General features: G+C 39.0%; 1 protein-coding gene across 5 annotated transcripts in view; it reads left to right on the top strand.

Annotated features, from left to right (window-relative positions):
• The window catches only part of LARGE1 (LARGE xylosyl- and glucuronyltransferase 1), a 278243-nt gene that overhangs the window by 211489 nt on the left and 46569 nt on the right, over positions 1 to 20185 (top strand). For all 5 annotated transcript variants that reach the window (XM_052667466.1, XM_052667467.1, XM_052667468.1 and 2 more), the window contains one exon: positions 4103 to 4207. In XM_052667466.1, the coding sequence (XP_052523426.1) occupies positions 4103 to 4207 (105 nt within the window). The remainder of the gene's footprint in view (positions 1 to 4102; positions 4208 to 20185) is intronic.

Here is a 20185-nt window from a genome sequence, read left to right as displayed (position 1 = left end):
ATGGGGACATCTACAGGTAGATCAGGGTGCTCAGAATCCCTCCATCCTGACTGGGTGTATCCAGGGACAGGCCATCCACCACCTCTCTGTCAACCTGTGCCAGTGCCTCACCGTCCTTATTGTAAAAACCTTCTGCCATATATCCGGTCTAAATCTCCCCTCTTGTAGTTTGAAACCATTTCCCCCTGTTCTGTCCCAGCAGACCCTGCTGAAGAGTCTGTCCCCTTCTTCCTTATAGCCTTGTTTTCTGTTGTCTGGATGTTGGTGATGTATAAATAAGTAAGAAAGACAGCTTCATTTTCATAAGCTAACATGTGCCTGGAGTAACAGAGAGGGAGAGAAGTGCACTTAATCATAACTGCGGGGCCAGAGCAGAAAACAATGACAGAGCTTTTGCTGTTAGTCACGGTATTTTATTATAATAATTCTTAGGAAGAAGAAACAGACAGCTGAACAATTCAGATTTATTATGGTAGCCACCGTGTTCTCATTTGCTGAAGAAATAGTTCAAGTAACTCCTTCGTGCTTCCTTATTACAAAAGGCCACAGTGGCAAGGAGCATTGGTCTTTCCCCTCCAAAAGTCTGAATTCAGAATGTACTGTGATTGGAGGCAAGATGAGAATGGGGAAAGTTTCTGTTTGATGTTATACATCACTTTGGCCTGTGCCTCAATTTGATAACTGTATGATGCATTTAACAAAACAAAATGACTGCTGATGCTCAGACTTGCTAGTCAGAGTGCTATAAAAAATACAGATACTAAAAAAAAAACAAATCAGGTGACAATTTTGAATGAAATCTTTCTATTTGCTCAAAATTTGAAAGGGCACAACTTTATGATTTTGTGGAGGTTTTGGATGTTTTAACCTTATAGAATGTGATAGACGGGATATATATTGGACATTGTATATTTGTTTATAATGAATCTGTATTATGTGTCACAATGGTAATATTGAAATGAGTGGGGTTGTACATTTAGAAGTGGTTATTTTGATATCTTTAGACCAAAATGTTTTGGCATCTCTTTCCCAGAGTATATTTCTGAATTTCACTTTGTTTTACTGATTGAGAACAGAGAAAATGTTTGGAGCCATCAACCAAACCATGCAACCAAAGTTCTATTTTTCTGATCACTTCTGCCGTAAGTCAGTCATGGAGACGTAAAGGGAAAAACACATACATTCTTCTTTGGCAGAGACAGCAACACTGTTCCAGGCCAGAGAAAATAGGAATATAACAAGACAAAATACTAAATGTTTCTTTATAACTTTCTACAAGCTCATCTGCTCATCTGTTTCATCTGCCCGGTAGATCTTGAGACACCAGGAAGGTTAACAAGAGCCAGACAAGCAATATAACATCTGCCCTAGGAGAGTACCTGAACATGTGTGGATTCCCAGACCAATGCAAAATCAAATTTAAAAGTGTTAGGTATCACATCTTATTTTGTATTTATAGCAAGCTAAAAGGGCATGTGCAGGCAGTTATGTCAGCTCAGTTGATGCAGCATTAAGTGACGTTATCTGATCTGTGTATCTAAGCCCCAAAGCTCACATGATGTCAATTGCTGCCCTCATCCACGTGCCGTATCAAACCTCCAAGAATACTGAGAGCAGGATTTGTTGTGGCGTCTTCAAAAATAAAGGGGAATAGGGAAGGAAAACATAAAGCTACTATAAATATGTGTGAACGTAATCTCCTAAGTCTTTTCTCTTTATCTTATCATGAGAAATAATCAAGAAGTAAGAATTTCAGGGGTACATTGTCAGAACTGAGATTTTGAACTGGTAGGTGGGAAAGCAAAACCATTAACAAGCAGCAAGGTTTGTTCATTTCCTATTATTCATCAGTTTGAAGGCTGAGCTGTCTGACTTGTTGGGAAATGCATGGGGCTAAAATAATGAAAGCAGATTGTTGCTCCCTGGTAAGGAAGTTCGGTATCTGCCACTTGCAAATGGAATTCAAACATTTCTTTTGATGTTAATGGTGCTATCCTGCAAAGGATCTGTGGACTGCTGAGTTGTGAAATGTGCTGTTAGAATATAAGCAGGGTCACTCTCTTCCTACTAGTTGTTACAATCCATTGCAGCCCAAATGCACCTGCATTCTTTTGTTTTTCTCATCCTTTGCTAGCCATTATAGTTCCTTTTTTTGATTTATTCTACCTCATATGTAGGGGAGTGGTTATAAAGATCATGCAACCTTCCAGCGTGGTATCAACAAATGTTAGTATAAATTGTGCCCTTAAGCCTTTTTTAGCTAAGATTTGTATGAATCAGTCGAGACCCCTTCCCTGTTTCCTTTCAATATATGGCTCATGGGGCCTTATTTGTGTTCAGCATGTTCTGGGTGTCCTACAGTTGAGATGCAGCAGTTTATTTGTATTGAGAAAGAACATATCTTCTATGCATCAGTTGCTTTGGATGTATCTATCTCTAATTTGTAATTCAGCTCATTCTCTTACACGCTGCACTCTGTTAGTATTACCAGTTTTAAGTAGCACCAGTGGGGTGAGAATGTATGGTATTCTTTATCTTCTCCCCTAGACTTTCCATTTCCTTAAAAAACTCATGAAGGAGTTTAATGTGAAAAACAAAATATGAAATATGCACTGCAAAAGGAGAGACAGAATCAGAAAATGAGGGCTGGTATGTTATGATTAGGATAGAGCAGGTTGATCCTGAACAGTGGCATAGAGTGAGCCTGGTAATCTCTCAAGGTTATTTCTAGATTGATTTCCGTTCACTCCTTGAAGGCTTTTGCAATGTGCAGTTTTCATTTATTTGTTATATGCACTGGCCACTCACTGCTGCTCACCCTCTGAAACAAAATTTGAGACACGAGGCTTACTGACATTCCACTGCATTAGGTACCACAGGAGACTATCCCAATCATCTGGCCTACACCAATGTCTTCCCAGCTGATTATAAAATTGAGTCTGTCTGTATGCCTTGCTTCTCAACCCAGTCGTGTCTTAGACCATACTGAATTTTTAATGGTGCAGCTATGGTCCCACATAGCCAGCATAGGTTGGTTGATAAATTGCTGCTTTCAACGTGCTGCTGTGACCATGCACTCAGTTATGTGAGCGTAGCTGGGATTTGAAAATGTGCTTTCAGACACGATGTTTAATTGTTTCTAAAAAGGTTGCAAAACCATTTTCAGTCTTAGTCATGGTGCCCTCTCCAATACACCATTCCCCTTCCTTCCTTTAACTGGATCCAAACGCAGTCTTCCCCTTCCCTCTGTCCTCCATCACCAGAGCATCATTTCAATCACTTGTCTTATTTACATTTTATGCAGCACATTTCAGAATAGATAATTAAGTCCTTATCTATACAAACATTCACTTTTCAGTTGATTTTTAAGCAGTGCAAACCTTCTAGACACATTTGATTTAAAGCACGTTTTACCCTAGCTGAAGCCAGCTGCTAATCAATGTAAGCTGAACCAAAATAAGTCCATTTAAAACTGAAATCATAATTCTTATGCTGTATTCCACATAGGCTTACCTAAATGACTTTTAAATTAATCTCTTAAATTAAAGCAGTGCAACTTACGTAGGTAAACCCTTAGAATCCAGTTTTTTCCTGAGCTAAAGGAATCTCTTTTGTGACTGAAAAAAAAAAACCACCCTGGAATGAGGCAGGGAGAGCATGGGAAGAGAGTAATTTGTTATACTGAGCCCTGTTCTTCTATTATGTTATCTCCATCAGAGTATAAACAGATCTTCATATTAGATGATCGTTTTACCAACACTTACTTCTCACTAGGAGGATTCTCCATCATTGTGTTCCAAAATCAAGCAGCATTCATATTTGTCTGGGTGATATATTTTTGTCAGCATGACAAAGGTTCCCACAGTGTTTAATTACTCAGACTAGCCAGGGGAGAAGGAAAGAAATGAGCCGTGCTGAGTTTGCTGTGCCAGGATTGCTTTCTGTTATATAAGCAGGCATCTTCCTAATGCACAAAAGGAAGGCAGCTTCAGAACTGCTGTCTGCTGTTGCCACTGCCTGTCCCTCTTCAGATTTTGTGTGTGCTTTCCATTGGCTGAGTGACTTTTCTCTAATGATCCCCTTGCAATGTGCTCATTTCCAGGGCAGCAGGTTCTTGGCTTAGTGGAGAACCAGAGTGACTGGTATTTGGGCAACCTTTGGAAGAACCATCGACCCTGGCCAGCGCTTGGGAGGGGCTACAACACAGGTACTCCCTGAGGGTTTTCTTTGAGTTAACATTTGCTTTGTGCGTGGAATCAGTCCTCTGGTGCAGAGTATGAGATGCAGTAGCTCACATCTCCTTTCATAACCTACTGCAAGATTTGCCATTGAAAGCAGTAAAAATGATGCAGTGTGGTGCGTTTTGGAGTTTCTGCTCGTGTGCTACTCTGAGGGGAATATGTTCCCTCTCTAAATGATCTTGAGGGATATTGTATGGCATACTTGGGGAAAGGACAGCCTTTCAGCTATCTGACACATCCTTAGCACTTCTGCAACATTTCTGTCTGTGGTGAAGCGTATATAGTCGCAGCAAGACAAAAAGAACAGGAATGAGGCCTCGTGTTCTGTAGAGAGGTAAATGGTATCACAAAATGTCAACCCAATAAAGATATAACTCCTGCAGGATGGCAACAGGGTCATAATTGTCCAAATAAAATGCAAACTACTGGCCATCAATTTCTGGTGCCATGAGAAAGGAATAAAGGCACTAGATCAGAGAATGTATTAGCTTACAAGAGACAGGTCTTCTCACTGATTTGTGCTTGGTGTGTGAGAAAACATACCAGGTGCATAAAGAACACACACGTATATCTAAATCATTTTGATGCTAGACTTTACATGCTGTTGCAGAGAGTTAGGTCCTCCTCTATTTGTAATAAAAGGGCAGAACAGATGGTGAAGCCTCTGTTTGGAAAAGATGAGTCCATTTAAATATCCATGCACTATCAGAAAATGATTTACCATAATAGTGGTTTTGCTTTGCAGAAATGTATTGGATTGAATTAAACAGACTTACTAGAAAAAGGATTACATGCAGTTCTAGCTGGGTCATCTGTATTTCTGTAGTCGTTTGTATATTTGAGGGAATCATGCCTGTTTTTGTGAATTGGTATTTCAGCCTCTGCAAGGCATCTCTCTTCAGTGAAAATGTTCAAGTGTAGCCTGACAGAATATGGGCTGATAGGGATATAAGATTTTGGCAGAAGTTGTTTGTTTCCTGGTTCTTTGCTTGCCAAAACAGACTGCATATGTGAAGGTTTGGTCTGCTCCCACTCTCCAAACACATTAGACAGAACTAAATTTCATGGATTTGTCCTGGAGTCTGAAAGCTTCTGTTATACAAAACCAAACTAGTCAATGTCAAATGTTCAGTGTTACACCACAAAGCAATATGTTTTGCTCTACTGAGAGATGACCACCTCATATAGCTCCTTTCTGCTGCATTTTCACTTTTTCCTTTCTGCCATTTTAATGCTGTCCAAGAGAAATGTGGCACATCCATATAACGTTAGGCTGAGCCAGAAATGTTATGTAGTATCTGAAATGCAATTATTCAAATATAAATGTTGAAAAGCTTTAGGTTTAGGTTACTAACCTAAATGCTTTACCAAATGTCAGTGTATCACAAAATACTCCCTCTAAAAGCAAAAACAGCTGAATGTCAGTAGCCTTTCACACACACTGTGTGTGTTAATTTGCAGTGTTTGTAAATACAGAGTTGCCAGGCCAAAGGTAATCCTGCACATGATTTTAGACTGCTTGCAGTTTTGTTCTCCAGACAATTCACATGCAGTTATATAATTGACAGGTGACTGTAATAAGTGGAATGACATTTTTTCAAGTACATGGAACAAGAGGTCACTGTGGGAAACAGTGCAATGTATGAGAGATAGCAAGTGGTGTTACTGACAGAATCAGCATCATTTACTATAATTTTTTTTAATTGAATTCATTTTTTGCCTCAGTAATCTAGCAGAGATTAGAGATACAAATCTCTCAGGGTAGAAGAAAAAGAAACTGGAGCTTGTTTGATGTGTTCAGCAAATGAAAATAATTGACACTGATGACAGCACTGTGGACAGGTGTATTCAGAAAGCTAAAGGGAGGGGTGTAAAGGTAGTCAATAACTCTTAAGCAAAAAACTCAAAAAAGACAATGGACCCAATGGGGATGACTTAGATATACAAGTGTGCAGAATCATGCTTGTGAACAGTGAAAGGGCCCCCAAAGCGTGGAGTATTTAATGAGTTAAGTGGAGATGGATGAGAGGGAAGCCATCAGATGGACTTTGCTCTTGTGAGAATGTTTATTACAGTCCAAAGGAAAAGACCCAGCCCTGGCACATTTGATGCAGGATCATCTGTCATAGTCAGAATTCTTCCACTGCTTTCTCCCTATTCCTAAAGTAAATAGTTCATCACTTACTTCTACTTTTCTACACTGAAGCCACTCTGGCCGATATACAGGCTAGGAGTCCCAGAAGACAGGTACATTAAAGCTAAAGGTGTTTTTGTTCCTTCTCTACCAGCTCTTTAAACCCAGTAAGCGTTTGCATTCTTCTGTTCCTCTGTTCGCAAACCAGATCTCCAGACACCCAATACAGATTTTCAAGGAAAGATTTTTGATTGGTTGGTTTTTATTATTGTTTCACATTTGCACATTTACTTTAGTGTGTTAGAAAAAAAACAGACCAAACTCAAAAGTCAATTCAGAGACAACTGAATTTGTGTTTAAAATGTTTTTATTTAGACCCATCCTTTATCTGAGATAGCATTCACTTTGTTGGGCCATTTTGAAATTACACTCATAGAATCATTAAAGTTGGAAAAGACCTGTAGGATCACCTGGTCCAACCACCAGCCCACCTCCACCATGCCCACTAACCACAGTGCCACATCCACACGGCTCTGGAACACCTCCAGGGACGGTGACTGCACCACCTCCCTGGGCAGCCTGTGCCACTGCAGCACCACCCTTTCTGAGAAGAATTTTTTCCTGACACCCAGCCTGAACCTCCCTTGGTGCAACTTGAGGCCATTACCTCTCATCCTATCGCTGTTACCTGGCAGAAGAGGCCAACCCCCACCTCACTACAGTCTCCTTTCAGGTCACTGTAGAAACAATGAGGTCTCCCCTGCACCAGACTGAACAAATCCAGATCGTTCCAGCCACTCCCCATAAGACTTGTGCTCCAGACCCTTTAAATACTCTTCCTTCTGTATCACAAAATGCGGATTTTTTCCTATACTTCATTGATCGAAACTCAGTAATCTACTTAATCAAATACATTTTATATGTTGTCTACTCTATTTTGTTGATTACACTGAAATTAACTTGCAGTAAGATTATTCATACATTACTTAAATCAAACTCTTCACGTTATCTGTGTTGTCATTCACTGACTATACTGTGCTTCCAATAGTATTGCCTGAGCTGCAGGAGGATTTTTCTCTTTACAGATGTTAAACTGACAGCTCCAGAATTGCTCTGTATGGCTTGATGTTCGTTTCTGGAGTAGCAGTCATCTTAGTCCTCAGAAAAATACCTTGTCAAAGAAATTCTCAGCATAAAAGCTTTTAGTGCTTTGTCTGCATTATACTTTCCATCATGGGGGAAGCATAGCTTTTAATAGCAGTTTCTTGGAACTCCATTGTCATGATTTCAAGCCGCTTTCCCAGCTGGCATACATCACCCCTTGGCTTCCCTGCCTCCCTGCAGCAGGGCCAATTTACAGCAGCTGAGAATCGCACCCTGAGCCCTCTCAGATGGAAAGAGTGGATCAGACTAAATTGCATGAGGCAATGTATTCAGGGCAGTTTTCAAGACCTGTGAGAATTTAGTCTCTTGACAAAAAATGTCCACTATTATTGAGATAGCTCAGAATTCATTCTCTATCATGCCACAGCATGAGAACCATTTCTCAGAGTGACCCTTTCATCTGTGGGTTTGTTAAGTTCTTATTGAAATAGACACAATGAAAATTGGTGCCAAAACAGAACAGGATGAACAGCAGTAAACTGAGGAAAGGACAAGCTCCTAAAAGGCTGGGACAGGGCTGCAGGGGGAGGTTGTCAGAAAAGCTAAAGAGCCTCAGGTTCAATCTCTTTTCTGTGTTATTGTTTCAGTTATCATTGGAAATGTAGCGCTGCTGCTTCTGCTGCAGTTTTCAAATCCGAAGTTTCCTCTTCCTTTCTGTCTCAGAGTCGGAAAGTCTCACCTTGCTCTGAATCATGAACTGATTAGGGACATCACTACCTAGGAATGTGAGCCACTTTATCCTGAGACAGCCCAATTCTGAAATCAGGGTGCCAGGAAGTTTTTGCAGAAACTTCAGCCCAAGGGATTTCAGACTCCTGAACCACAGAAGTCCATCCTAAAGATTTGAGGCTCGTCTAAAAACGCTGCCTTGGTGGAACTGTGAGGTGCTGTAAGGAGGAGTCTTACAGCTTGAGCTGAAGATAGCTCCCACGCTGAGGAATGTCACATTCCCAGATTTGTGGATTGAGAACAGAAGGCAACGGCTAGCACCTAACAATTACCTGCCTACATGTGCATCGTGCGTTACTGCTTCCATGTTTGTAATGACTGGAAGAAAGCTAGAATGAATCTTTCCTTAATTGTTAGCCTGAAGAGAGGACATATGAAGGATGAATTGCAAGTGGAAGCATATGTTATGTCATTTTTGCATAATATTTAACAACTACAGAGAATAAAGGCAAGTGTAGGGCAGATTGTTTATATAAGACTAGATGAGCTCACATCCAACACTGCTTTTTGATGATACTGTGCATCTTCAGTGCAGAAAGCAAACGAGTAATAAAGCAATGCAGAGCAGGTGTGAGGAGGGTCATGACAGTCTGTGAACCTGGGCTGGAAATGCAGTAACTGCTTTCACATACCCTTCTACTCATGGCAGTGTAATAATGGATCTGATCCTAGAAATTGCTGAGCACTTTCAATTAATTAAGCATTTCTTTCTTTTTTCTTTTTTTTTTTTCTCCAAAAACCCTCACTATTAATGCTTAAGTAGTTATTTCTGTCTCATTCTGGCTAGCCAGAAGTAGTTCTATACCAAGATGTCAGAATTCTGTGAGAACCACTTGGATATGGCAGTGATTTGCCAATTATGTTCCATAAATTCTGATTAAGATTAGTCCTTTTCTCCATATGGTGCAGACAGAAATGTAGTGGTTGTTTAAGGGATGAGATTTTTCCAAGTTTTCCAAATTGTCTTGGTGAACAAGTCAAGAGAGCTCACGGGTTATTGAAATTTGCAGTGCTTGCCATCAGGACCTGACTTAGATTAGCCATGCTCTAAAGCCATTACATTATTCCTGCCTCCCATTACCATGCCTTGTAGCAGTAATTCAGGAACTGATATAATTAGATTTGATTCTAAATACAGGAGCCTTTAAAAACAGATGCAAAATACATTTTGATGCTTAAAAAAAAAAAAAAAAAAAAACAGAAAAAAAGAAAAAATAATTCCAACAGCAGTGTCAAGGCAAAAAAGGTAACACTCTCATCACCTACTCAGATTCAAACTGTAGCAGTTTTTTATTGGATTATTTCTTCTTTAAGACACTATGAGTTCATTCAGTAAGTGCTGTTATCAGTAGAAGGCGTACTTGGATGCATATGCTTTACAATGCACAAAAAATGCATTTGATGTACAGTATCAAACACATTATTATACATACAGTAGTTTAGGAAGTGACAACATACTGTTGCTGCTTGGTGCGAGAGGAAATCTCATCTGTTTCTGTCAATGGTGGGAATCTTAAAATGATAATTCAGATTTTGAAGACTACATCCTGATTGCTGCTGTCTATATAGTCTGTAACTTACACTTAAAAATAAGCTATCTAAAAGCTGACTACCTTCAAAGAACAGCTTGTTTTTCAGTCTAACAGTTTCTAAAGCATGTGATATACTGAGAACTTGTTTACAGCATGCTTGACATTTCTGAAACATGGGTCAATATGTATTTGATTTTGAAAATGGTGTCTCTTGTTTGAAAGGCCTGTCTACGTAATAATGACATTGCTGTGATTGAATTAGTCTTCTGTTCATTACATTCTCTGAGATACATCCTCTGCTTCTTGGCAATTGAATCTATCAGGCCTTTTTTAAAAACACTTTTGTTTGAAACAGTGACAACTTTCGCCTCCTCAGAAACCTATGATAAAGAAACAACAGCATTCAATCTACATCAGACTCTAGTTTCCATTATGCTGAATATACTTTTAGTTGATTAAATGATCTAAGTTTGGGGCTTTTTACTGCTCTGACCCAGATTCATAATGTATATTTCCATGTCATGTACATAAATATATTTATGTACAATCACAAACTAATCCATTTAAGGAATATTTTTGAAACATGGTGCTTCTAGCTCGTTAGGGGTTCTTTATGTGAACACACATAGCCTGATGAGTAAATATGTTATCCAGCACTCTGAAATGCCCTGTCTTTATTGTAGCTGATGAAAATTAAATTTAAGATCTGCACATAAAAGCTTAGTAGAGGAGCCTAAACTAAGAACAAAGTCTTCTATTACATAGTAGGAGAACCCCATACACATGCATAGTATTAGTAAAACCAGTACTTTTCTTCTGAAGTGCAAGTTCACTTTCTCATAAAGTTGTGTAAAGACTGTTCTTTTCTGTAGATACAGAAACAGAGGTTTTAAGCAGAGGACTCCATCAGTTGGTCTCCATCTTTGGATTCTTATTGGGTAGTGTGGTGCTTGTCACAGAAAGTAGCAGGGTAACTAAGATATCTTTCTACGCTCGTGTGTAGAGAGTGCCAACAAAAAAAAAACAGTTGAATGTGGTTGCAGTCAGATCACTCTCTTAGTGGCTACAGGCTACAGAAATTGCTATGCTTTAACCATTTTAGCGATGAAGCAAGCTAGCTTCAGGACAAATCCATACTTCAAAAAAAAAATCTTCAGTACGTGAGGAAATCGAGCAGCTTTATTTGCAGAGGTTCCAAGGAAAAAAAAGAGTGCGAAACTGAGTTAACAGTAAGATTTTAGAAGCATCAGATCATCTGTTTCTTTCCATCCTTGTCCTTCTTCTGTCTCTATGTTCAGCCACATTTTGGCTTTAATTTTTCTTACTTAAGGTCCTCAACCGTCCCTTTTCTGCCTGTCTTTGTTAAGGCAGGCCTGGGGGGAGGACGGGAGCACTGCAATACACTATGCAAACACGGGAGCACTGCAATACCCTATGCAAACAGATTGTTCTCAAGGCTTTAGCAGAGGTGATGAAAAGAGAAGCTTTGCCAAATAGGATCGTAGAATCACAGGTAACTTGGATCAGGCAGGATCCTTTTCCACAAGGTCTCACTACTGGCTCTTGTTCTACTTGCTATCCAGCAGGACTCCTGGAGCTTCTGGAGCTTCTATCCTCTTAGCCCGCAGCCCGTACTATCCATTCAGGAAGAATCCTGTACAGGATGTTTTTTGTTAAACTATATGAAATTTAGCTTAGGCTTTGTGCACTGCCTGTCAAGGTCCCTCTGAATACCAGCCCTGTTTCCAGGGTATTGACTGCTGCCTCCAATTTGGTATCCTGTGTGAATTTGTTTAAGATGCGTTTGGTCTCATCTCCAGCTCACTAATTAATGTGTTAAACAGTATCAGGTCCAATATCAACTCTTGTGGAATACTACTTGCAACTGGTCGTCACCTGAATGTTTTATTGCTGAACACAATTGCTGAAAACAACTCCTTTAGGCTTGGAGTCCCAATTAGTTTCTACTCAGCTCATAGTCTGCCTGTCTGAGCCATACTTCACCACTTTGGCTACGAGCATGTTAAAAAGCTCTGCATTCATTTTCTCTTGAAACTAATGCATTGCTGTACCTCTGTTGTGAACCTAATCCTGTCTCTCTTCTGTTGGAATTGAAGTGATAGGACAAGAAAAATGAGCTGCAGCTAACCTTTAGCTGAAATCATTGCATTAAAGTACATGGTTAATCTTAGCAGCATGTTCATTCTGTGCTGCTGCCTTCCTTCCCCTAATCCAGTTCTGAGGACATTTTATTTATCCCAAATCTAATCCAGTCAATAGAATGTCCATTAAGAGAAAAAATGTGATTGCTTTTGAATGCAAAATCCCAAATTCGTTGTCATCTAACTGAGTGAATAACTAGGAGGCTGTTCAGTCCAAGAGCCACATTTTTACCTCCTGCTCAGAACACCTGACCATAGATACCATAAACTGTTGACCATGAAAGGTTGAAAGTGGTTCACAGTCATTGTACCCATCCCTATAATTAAGCTTGTGGACTGTTGTTAATATTAGAAGCCCACCAAGATAATCATCACTTGTGCAGGACACATTTTTCCTCTTTTCCTGTTTCTGCCCAAAGTAGAAACACTGTAAAATTTTGGACATTTCAACAAGTGTTATATATGATGCTTTGGAGAGGTACCTCATATACCCTTTAAAGGTAGATGATTTGTTGGTGGGCAGTCCAAGATTAGCTTTGAAAGATGTTCTTGCTTTCGTCAGAAAAAAAAATGCTTGCAAATATCTTCATTTTTTAGTCGTGGAAATAAACTTTCTGTGTGATCCCATTTTCCAAACATATCTACACATAATTGTAATGCTCGCTCTCACTTCTGTGTTTTAATGTAATGGCACGTAGAGTCACACTCAGAAAAAAATGGAAGATACATGAAAATCAATCCAGGATGGATAATCAGCTGAACATTAGCTTCAGGTGTAATACAGTTGTCAAAATACTTGTTGTGAACTCTGAACAGGGACATTTCAAGTACAAGTACAAGATTTTTATTTTTTTGTAATTGAGCACAGACTTTTTCTTCTTTCGTACTGAATGTCTGCACTGCCAGGTAATTCAGCTCCTTAGTTCACTCTTCAGTCTTGTCTTTCTGATCATCTGCAGGGTACAGAAATTAGTTGGCACCCTGTTTCTCTTAGGTACGAACCTGGCTTCCTTCAGGAAAAGAATAAATACTGAGTGTAATTTGGTTCTAGTTCACTCCAGGGAATACTTTTGGTAGGTTGAATGGGTAGGTTGCATGGATACATTGTGGCTCCTGTTTCTAGCCCATCAACACCACATCAGAAGACATCATGCTAATATTCCCGCATGCCCTGGTGCCACATTCACCGATCCATATAACAGAGACCCTCAGATCCATGCTAAAAACTCTTAGAAAACTGTAACACGGTTCTCACATTATGTAGGACACTGGGAAAAGCAGACACAAAATAACAGTTGTGTCTAAGAGCTGAAGGAATGGGAACTAGATCTTTAAAGCCAAGGTTATATGAATGTAGCCAGCTTCCTCTGAAAAGGCCTTGACTCTGAACGTTGTATGTGCGTATACACTCCATAGTTCTTGACCTTGAAGTGAATGTGTTTTAAAATGTAGGTTTAACCACTTGCCCCAGCCTAATCCCCACAAATCAAAGAGGGACACTTTATATCAACACTATAAATCAACAAAGTTCAAAGTAAATTTTGGAAAACTTATGGCTTCAGGAACTCATCTGGGAAAGAGTCAAGGGATAGCTGTATCATAACTTATTAGTGTCTGCAGGAAAAAACGACATTTGCTAATAGAGGGCTTGCCAATTCAGCATAGGTTCAGCAAGATCAAATGGCTGCAAGATTGAAGACGTTCAAATTAGAAATCAAGGATGTATCTTTCATCAGGGTAATTATGCACTGGAATAAGTTGTCATAGTTTGTGACAGATTATCCATTATTGGAAATTTTAAATCAAGACTGAATGCTTTTCTAGAAGTTATGTTCTAATTAAAGTACAAATTGATTATGAAAAATCCTGTGGTCTCTGTTGTGTAATAGGTAAGAATTATCCTTTCCAACTTCATCACTGAAACATGTATTTAAATAGGATTTTTTTCTTCTTGATTGAAGTCACCTAAACACCCAAGCAAATGAAATCACAGGTAATCTGCAGTGTAAGAGCCTACTGCAATTTTAATATTGGAGAGAGGAAAAGTTCTTCAAAACTTTGTAAAAATTTTCCATATTTCTCCCATGTAATTTTTTTTTTAGGTCTCAGGAGTCAAAGTGCTTTACGTAAGATGCATACCTGACCATCATTCTGTTCGTGTTAGCTTTTGGAACCTCCATCACAACCCCCTGATATGCAAAGAGATACACACTGAGTCGCTGTTAGGTGATTCTTCTGCATGGCAATAATGTGAGATTCTTACATCCTTGGACAACTGTCCAGTGTTCCATTTAAATTGATCGTTGCCCTTGTGCTGCAGCATACAGAGGCTGAAACCTCCTTTTGCTCATCTGATGCTAAAATGTATTAACTGAGATTTGCAACTTCTGGATTTTTTCTGAACAAAAGCTGCCCCAATCATTTTTAAATTGAACTTAAGGTGTGTATTATTATTATGGGTTGTTTTTTGTTTTTTGTTTTTTTCTCTTGGAAACCATATCTCTGGTTTACCAACTGAAAAGTCCCTGGAATTTTTGCTTTCCACTGCCTTTACAACATAACCTCTGCTCTCTATATGCTCACAAGGGTAGTGAAACTTAAAGGCTGTAATAAAACTGTAGTGCTTTCTAAAGCCTGTGTAAGGAGCTTCATCACAGGTGGTTATCATCTACTGCTCCTTGCATGGGGTTCAGAAAACACGTGGAAACAAGGAAGGTGATATCATTGCTGTCGTCCATAGGGCACAAATCAGACAGAGTAGATGACAACTCTTCCTTCCCTTTTTGGTTTTGCTAATATTTGTTCTTTTGCCAGCCATACTGTATTCTCTTCTAAAATTTAGGAAAAGTTGATCAGCAATTTGTGCATGGAAAATGTATGACTTTGTACAGCATTGGCTCTGTGCAAAAGAAGGCTGATAAGTTTACAGTGCTTACATATCTGTATCATATTGCTCAGGAAGAGTAGCATCTACACGATAAGGAAACATTCATTGAACCAGGAAATTCTGAGCTGTAGTCAGTAGCTTTGTAAGAAGGTAGGATCATTTCCAGTATATTCTACACCTTCACTTTGCCTAAGCAAAAGCATCATACTTTGGAAAAAGGGGAAAAAGAAAAAAAAAAAAGTATTCCATTTCATTAAGTGGTCATCAGCAAGTATAAAAAAAAATGTTTATAATGCTTCAAGAGGAACCAGTTACCAACAGGGTGAGTGCACTAAATTTCCAAATGCACTTTACCACAGCTTCGCTTTCAATACTTATGCTGAGAAAACAAGGGCTATTGCATTCTGTCACCAAGCCCAGAGGGACACCCACTTTCCATTTCAAAACTGCTTCTCAACCCTGTTCTGTTTTCTGAGAGAAATTTGCAAATGTGGAGTCATTGTTTATTCTCAATTAACGCATTGTGTATCGCTGCAAGTTTTTATTAGATGTGAAAGGCTTTCTTTGAGAATAAGGCTGGTGCACATAAGTGCTTATTAAGTTACGTGGTAAGGTACCATAAAATTGTGATAAGAATGAGAATCCTTTGGTCATTCTGTGTTAAAAGATACAGACATACTGTAGTTTTATTATGGCTACTCAAATTATAAGCAGCAGTTAAATAAATTGTATAGAAAGTAACGTAATCTGTTATTTCTACCTTAAGTGGTTAAGCAGTGATTTTCATCCACACAGAGACTTAAAATGAAGATTTAGAGGTATGTGCAGTTACCATTATGGTATCTGTTTATGCTGAAATATGTGGAATTACAGCTTCAATTTCATTTTTAGTCCCTAGCAGGTATAAACTTGTGTTTCTGTATTTATTCTTGATACTGTGAATGGAAAGCAGAGGCTACCAATCAGTGCTGTAGAGGACTGACCCAGTGTATTGCAAATCTAGTCCTTAGCAAAACCATCAGTTTGGACCTTAATCCAGCAAAGACTTAGTCGTATTGCTAGCATTGCACCCTGTGGCCACTTCCAACTATTTCAGGTACAGTAAACTGTAATTAAAAGAACAAGAGGTAATGCCTTTAAGTTGCACCAGAGGAGATTCAGGCTGGATATTAGGAGAAATTTCTTCTCAGAAAGAGTGGTTGCAGTGTCACAGGCTGCTCAGGGAGGTGGTGCAGTCACCATCCCTGGAGGTGTTGCAGAGCTGTGTGGATGTGGCACTGAGGACATGGTCAGTGGGCATGGTGGGGATGGGCTAGGAGTTGGACTGGGTGACCATAGTGCTCTTTTTTCTAACCTGAATGATTACAGGATTCTGTGATTCTTGCTGATTTACTAAGGAATTGGCACTGTTACAGCACTTCATATGGGATGGCAGAAATGCGAACTTCTTCCTTACCACCTAAGGTTGAACTGTGTGGTACCAAATGTATTTCATATTATGTGGCAGCTTGCTGTTGTTTGTACTGCCTTAAATCTCTGGAACAGTTCATTTTTTAGTAAATTTCCATGTCACCCTTTTCTAACATTATTTCTCGAATAGTCTAAGTTTTAGTAGCTTGGTGTTCTGTCTTTGGTATGCTGGTTAGAAGTTGTAAAATCCTAGTAATCATTCTAAAACTCACTGATGCTTTGTATTTTAGAAGCAACAATGTACTGTTGTCTACTGGCTATCTAGATGGTTCACTATTTAGGCACAGTTATGAGACGAATGTTAAAAGCATTACAAGAACAAACTGTGATGCTACTCACTCAATATGGCATTGCCTAAACAGCTCACAGAAGTATCCTGTTCCACCTGAAAGAAATGGGCAAGGCAGTGCTCAAAGATTTCTTAGTGGCTATAATCCTTTTCTCCCCACAACAGTATTTTCTCAGCCACTTTAAAATGGCCATTTTAATAAATTGATTGCATTTGAAAGCTTGTCAAGTTTCACTGTAACCTCTATGAGTGATTCTGCTCTATCTTAAAACACTGTTTGTTACTTCTTACTCTACTGTAAACTCCTTTGTGACTTTCAGGAAAAAAACATAGTCTGTGTTCCCGAAGCAAGAGGTGAGGCTGCTTGAGAGCACTCCAAGGGAAATTGCTGATGCTTCTGAAAACTTTCAATTTACTGTTTGGAAAAATAAAATGAAGCATTTTGTCCTGGAGCAGATTAAGACACACACACGCGCACACAAAAGAAGCATGGAAACACGCAGGGAAATGGTTGCATGGTCACAGCATTGGAGAAACAAAAAAATTGATTCCAAGTAAATTAAGAAAGGACAGAAGAATCAGATGATGCCAAAACTCTGGTTAAGCCCAAAGTAAAATATTCAATTTTCCATTCATTTCCAACAAGTTTTTTAATTTGTGTTGCTATTGAAGGGAAGAATATTTTAGAATGAGTTGTTTCACATATGTGCAAAATAAAAAATTGTAGTATTTCCAAAATGGTGTGTTTCAGTCCAAAGATGTTCATGCAGAAGTTTTGCCCTGTTGTGTCCACATTATTCACCAGATTCCCTTTTTCAGTTTAAGGTTGTTTGGTGTTTTTTTTTTCTGTAGCGTGTCTCAAAAATACCTTTTTGAAGTAACTCCATTTTTTGTTTGTTTTAGCGATTCAGAATCTGTCATGTTTTGGTAGTTCAAACAAAATCTCATCAAGATGGGGAAGAAAATGTCAAGTAAAAACTGAACATGTAGATGTCTTCCATATGTTTAGTGGTAGTGCATTTTTTTCAAGAACTCTTTGAGTCATTTGCACCTCTGTATATGCCTGAAGTATTACCTCTTGATCAGGAATATGGGGTGTTCTGTGACCAATCAGTTTGTTTCATACTCATGAGACATTTGGTTTGCCACTTTTCTCTGTGTATTTGCTGCCAAGCTTTCCCTTTGTTTTTCTTAGGTAGGTTAGGGCAGGAGAATGCTGCACTCATCAAAAGATGTGAAGTCCCTCTGCCTGGGGCCAGATGTTCATAAAATATTCCTTTGATTTTTTTTTTACCTCCTGTCTCTTCCCACCAGTCCAGCAGCTGAGAGTAAGTCCCTTTTCCCCCTATGTTCAGCAGCATGTCAACTTGAATTTAGTCTGAGATTTCAGTCAATTTGACTCTCAGAGTAGGGGCTCCTGAGGCAAATATTTCCCTTTCCATGTTTCATGCACTTTGCCTGCACTGTAATTGCACAGATTGGAGTTAGTTCATTTGCTACATTTGCTTTTGGTAACAGAACAATACAGAAGTAAAACTGGTGTGCTCTGTACTGAAGAAAAGGTACTTTTCCCTTTGCATGAACAATTGAAAAGTTTCCAGCACACCTGTTTTTTCCTTTCTATTGCACTTATTAATTTGGGTGAACAGTATGAAATTTCTTCTTCAGAAAATAATGATCTTATTCTCACTAATGCTAATTAGTAAATATCTGAACGTGCTACAAATATTCACCTGTAGTTACTTTTACAGCAGCAGTAAATTAGAATTCTACAGTGCAAGAAGCCCAGAACAAAGAGTGCACAAAGGTGTTACAGCCAGACTTTCAGATGAATTAAAATAGAAATGACATCCAAATGAGTCTGGACAATGGACCATTTAAAGCTTGTGTATATTTTCAATAGCCCCAATTGCATCGTGATTTAATACATCATCTCTTACATATATGCCAGTTTTCCACCCCGTCTACCTCTTTTTTTCTCAGCTGCTCCTGTGATAGCCCCTCAGGACAGCATAATCTCTTTAGCCGCAGCACCATTATCTGCTGCTGGAATAAGAGTGGAAGATTAAAAAAAAAAAAAAGAGAATACTGCACATATTAAAACATTTCCCCTTTTGCTCCCCAGATTGGTGACTGAAAGAAGTTGAGAAAAAAACTGTTAACAAAAGAGTGTTTTACTGTTCATAAAATACAAAATCAATTACTCTAGAGTTAACTGAATCTTACAATTATTCTTTATTTTCCTATGTTATATTTCACTGTTGAAACAAAGTTGGCAGTTTTTGCTAACTGGAAAAAATACACTGCCAGAGAAGAGCTTATCCCACTTAGTTTATTGCTGCAGTGCAAAGAGTCTGCTTCACACTGATCTGGAATTGCAGACAGTGCACAGTGGCTCTCCTAGGAACTAACTCATGCACACTGCGTGTTCCAAATAGGCTTCAGTTATGCTGGAGGGATGACAAACACACTGGCAGGAGTGCATTACAGCATGTTCTGACAATATGTCCCTTTCCAATCCAACAGCTGGAAGTAGGAAGGTTGACTGAAGCTGAAAGGGGATCCCTCCAGTTGTTCCAGCACCTTTGGAAACCAGGTGGACTCAACAGGAAAAAGAACTAAAATAGACCACAAGTTTCATTACTAGAAGAGGTTTTCTTTTTGTTCATAATAGTATCACTTTTCCTATGAAAGAATTTGCCATGCCATGGTAACTGAAGACAGAAAAGAACCAGAACCTCCTTTGTTCCGGTGCAGGATCATTCCATCTGTATTTGCTAATCTTTGTTTAGTCTAGTTTTTAAAGACTGGAAGTGAAGTAATGCATTTTATCTGCCATTTTTAGGTTGTTCCACCACAAAGGATTTATGAGATTTTTTTCCTAAATATTCAGACTACGTTTCCAGTCTCATTCTCATCACTTTTAGTTTTATCATCTTAGATTCCATCAGGCAGCTTTTCGTAGTGCCTGCTTCTTGGCATTTCTTATTCTTCTAATTTTTATTTTATTTATTTATTTTTAAGACCTCTGGTTTCACATCACTTGCAGGTGTCGTTGCTGTTCTGTTCACTCCTTCCTTCCATTAATGAAGATGTGCAACAGCACAGGGCCTATCATTGCTCCTACTAGGTACATCCTGTCAACCTGGTAGGCCACTGAACTCTTTCTCCATGGCCCTTCAGCTCATTCACCATGACAGTGCTCTTATCTAAGTCTTTCTGAATTAATTTTTCAAGTAAGATTTTCTGAGTCTGTGTAGGAAATGTTTTGCTGATGCTTCAGTCCAGTCTCATGGCTTCTGCTGTTTTCCTTTTTTCCACACAAGGGATTCTGTCCAAGCAAAAAACAACTGAGCTAGCTCAAAATGCATTTTGAGTTGTTTTCCCCCTCCAGGTGCAACTTTGCAATCTGTGGCTCCTTCCTGCCTTAACAACAAACACTCTCAAAGGCTAGCTTGCAGTGTACATTGTTTACCACGATAAAGGCCAGATTTCACCCCACACACATCGAGTAAAATGTTGTATATAAGTGACAATTTTCTTTTTGCCTCAGCATAATCTTGGTTCCAGGCCAGGT

The sequence above is a fragment of the Tympanuchus pallidicinctus genome, unplaced genomic scaffold, assembly GCF_026119805.1.
Source record: "Tympanuchus pallidicinctus isolate F22 unplaced genomic scaffold, pur_lepc_1.0 scaffold8, whole genome shotgun sequence".
Lineage (NCBI taxonomy): Eukaryota > Metazoa > Chordata > Aves > Galliformes > Phasianidae > Tympanuchus > Tympanuchus pallidicinctus.
This window is presented reverse-complemented; position numbering and strand designations above follow the sequence as displayed.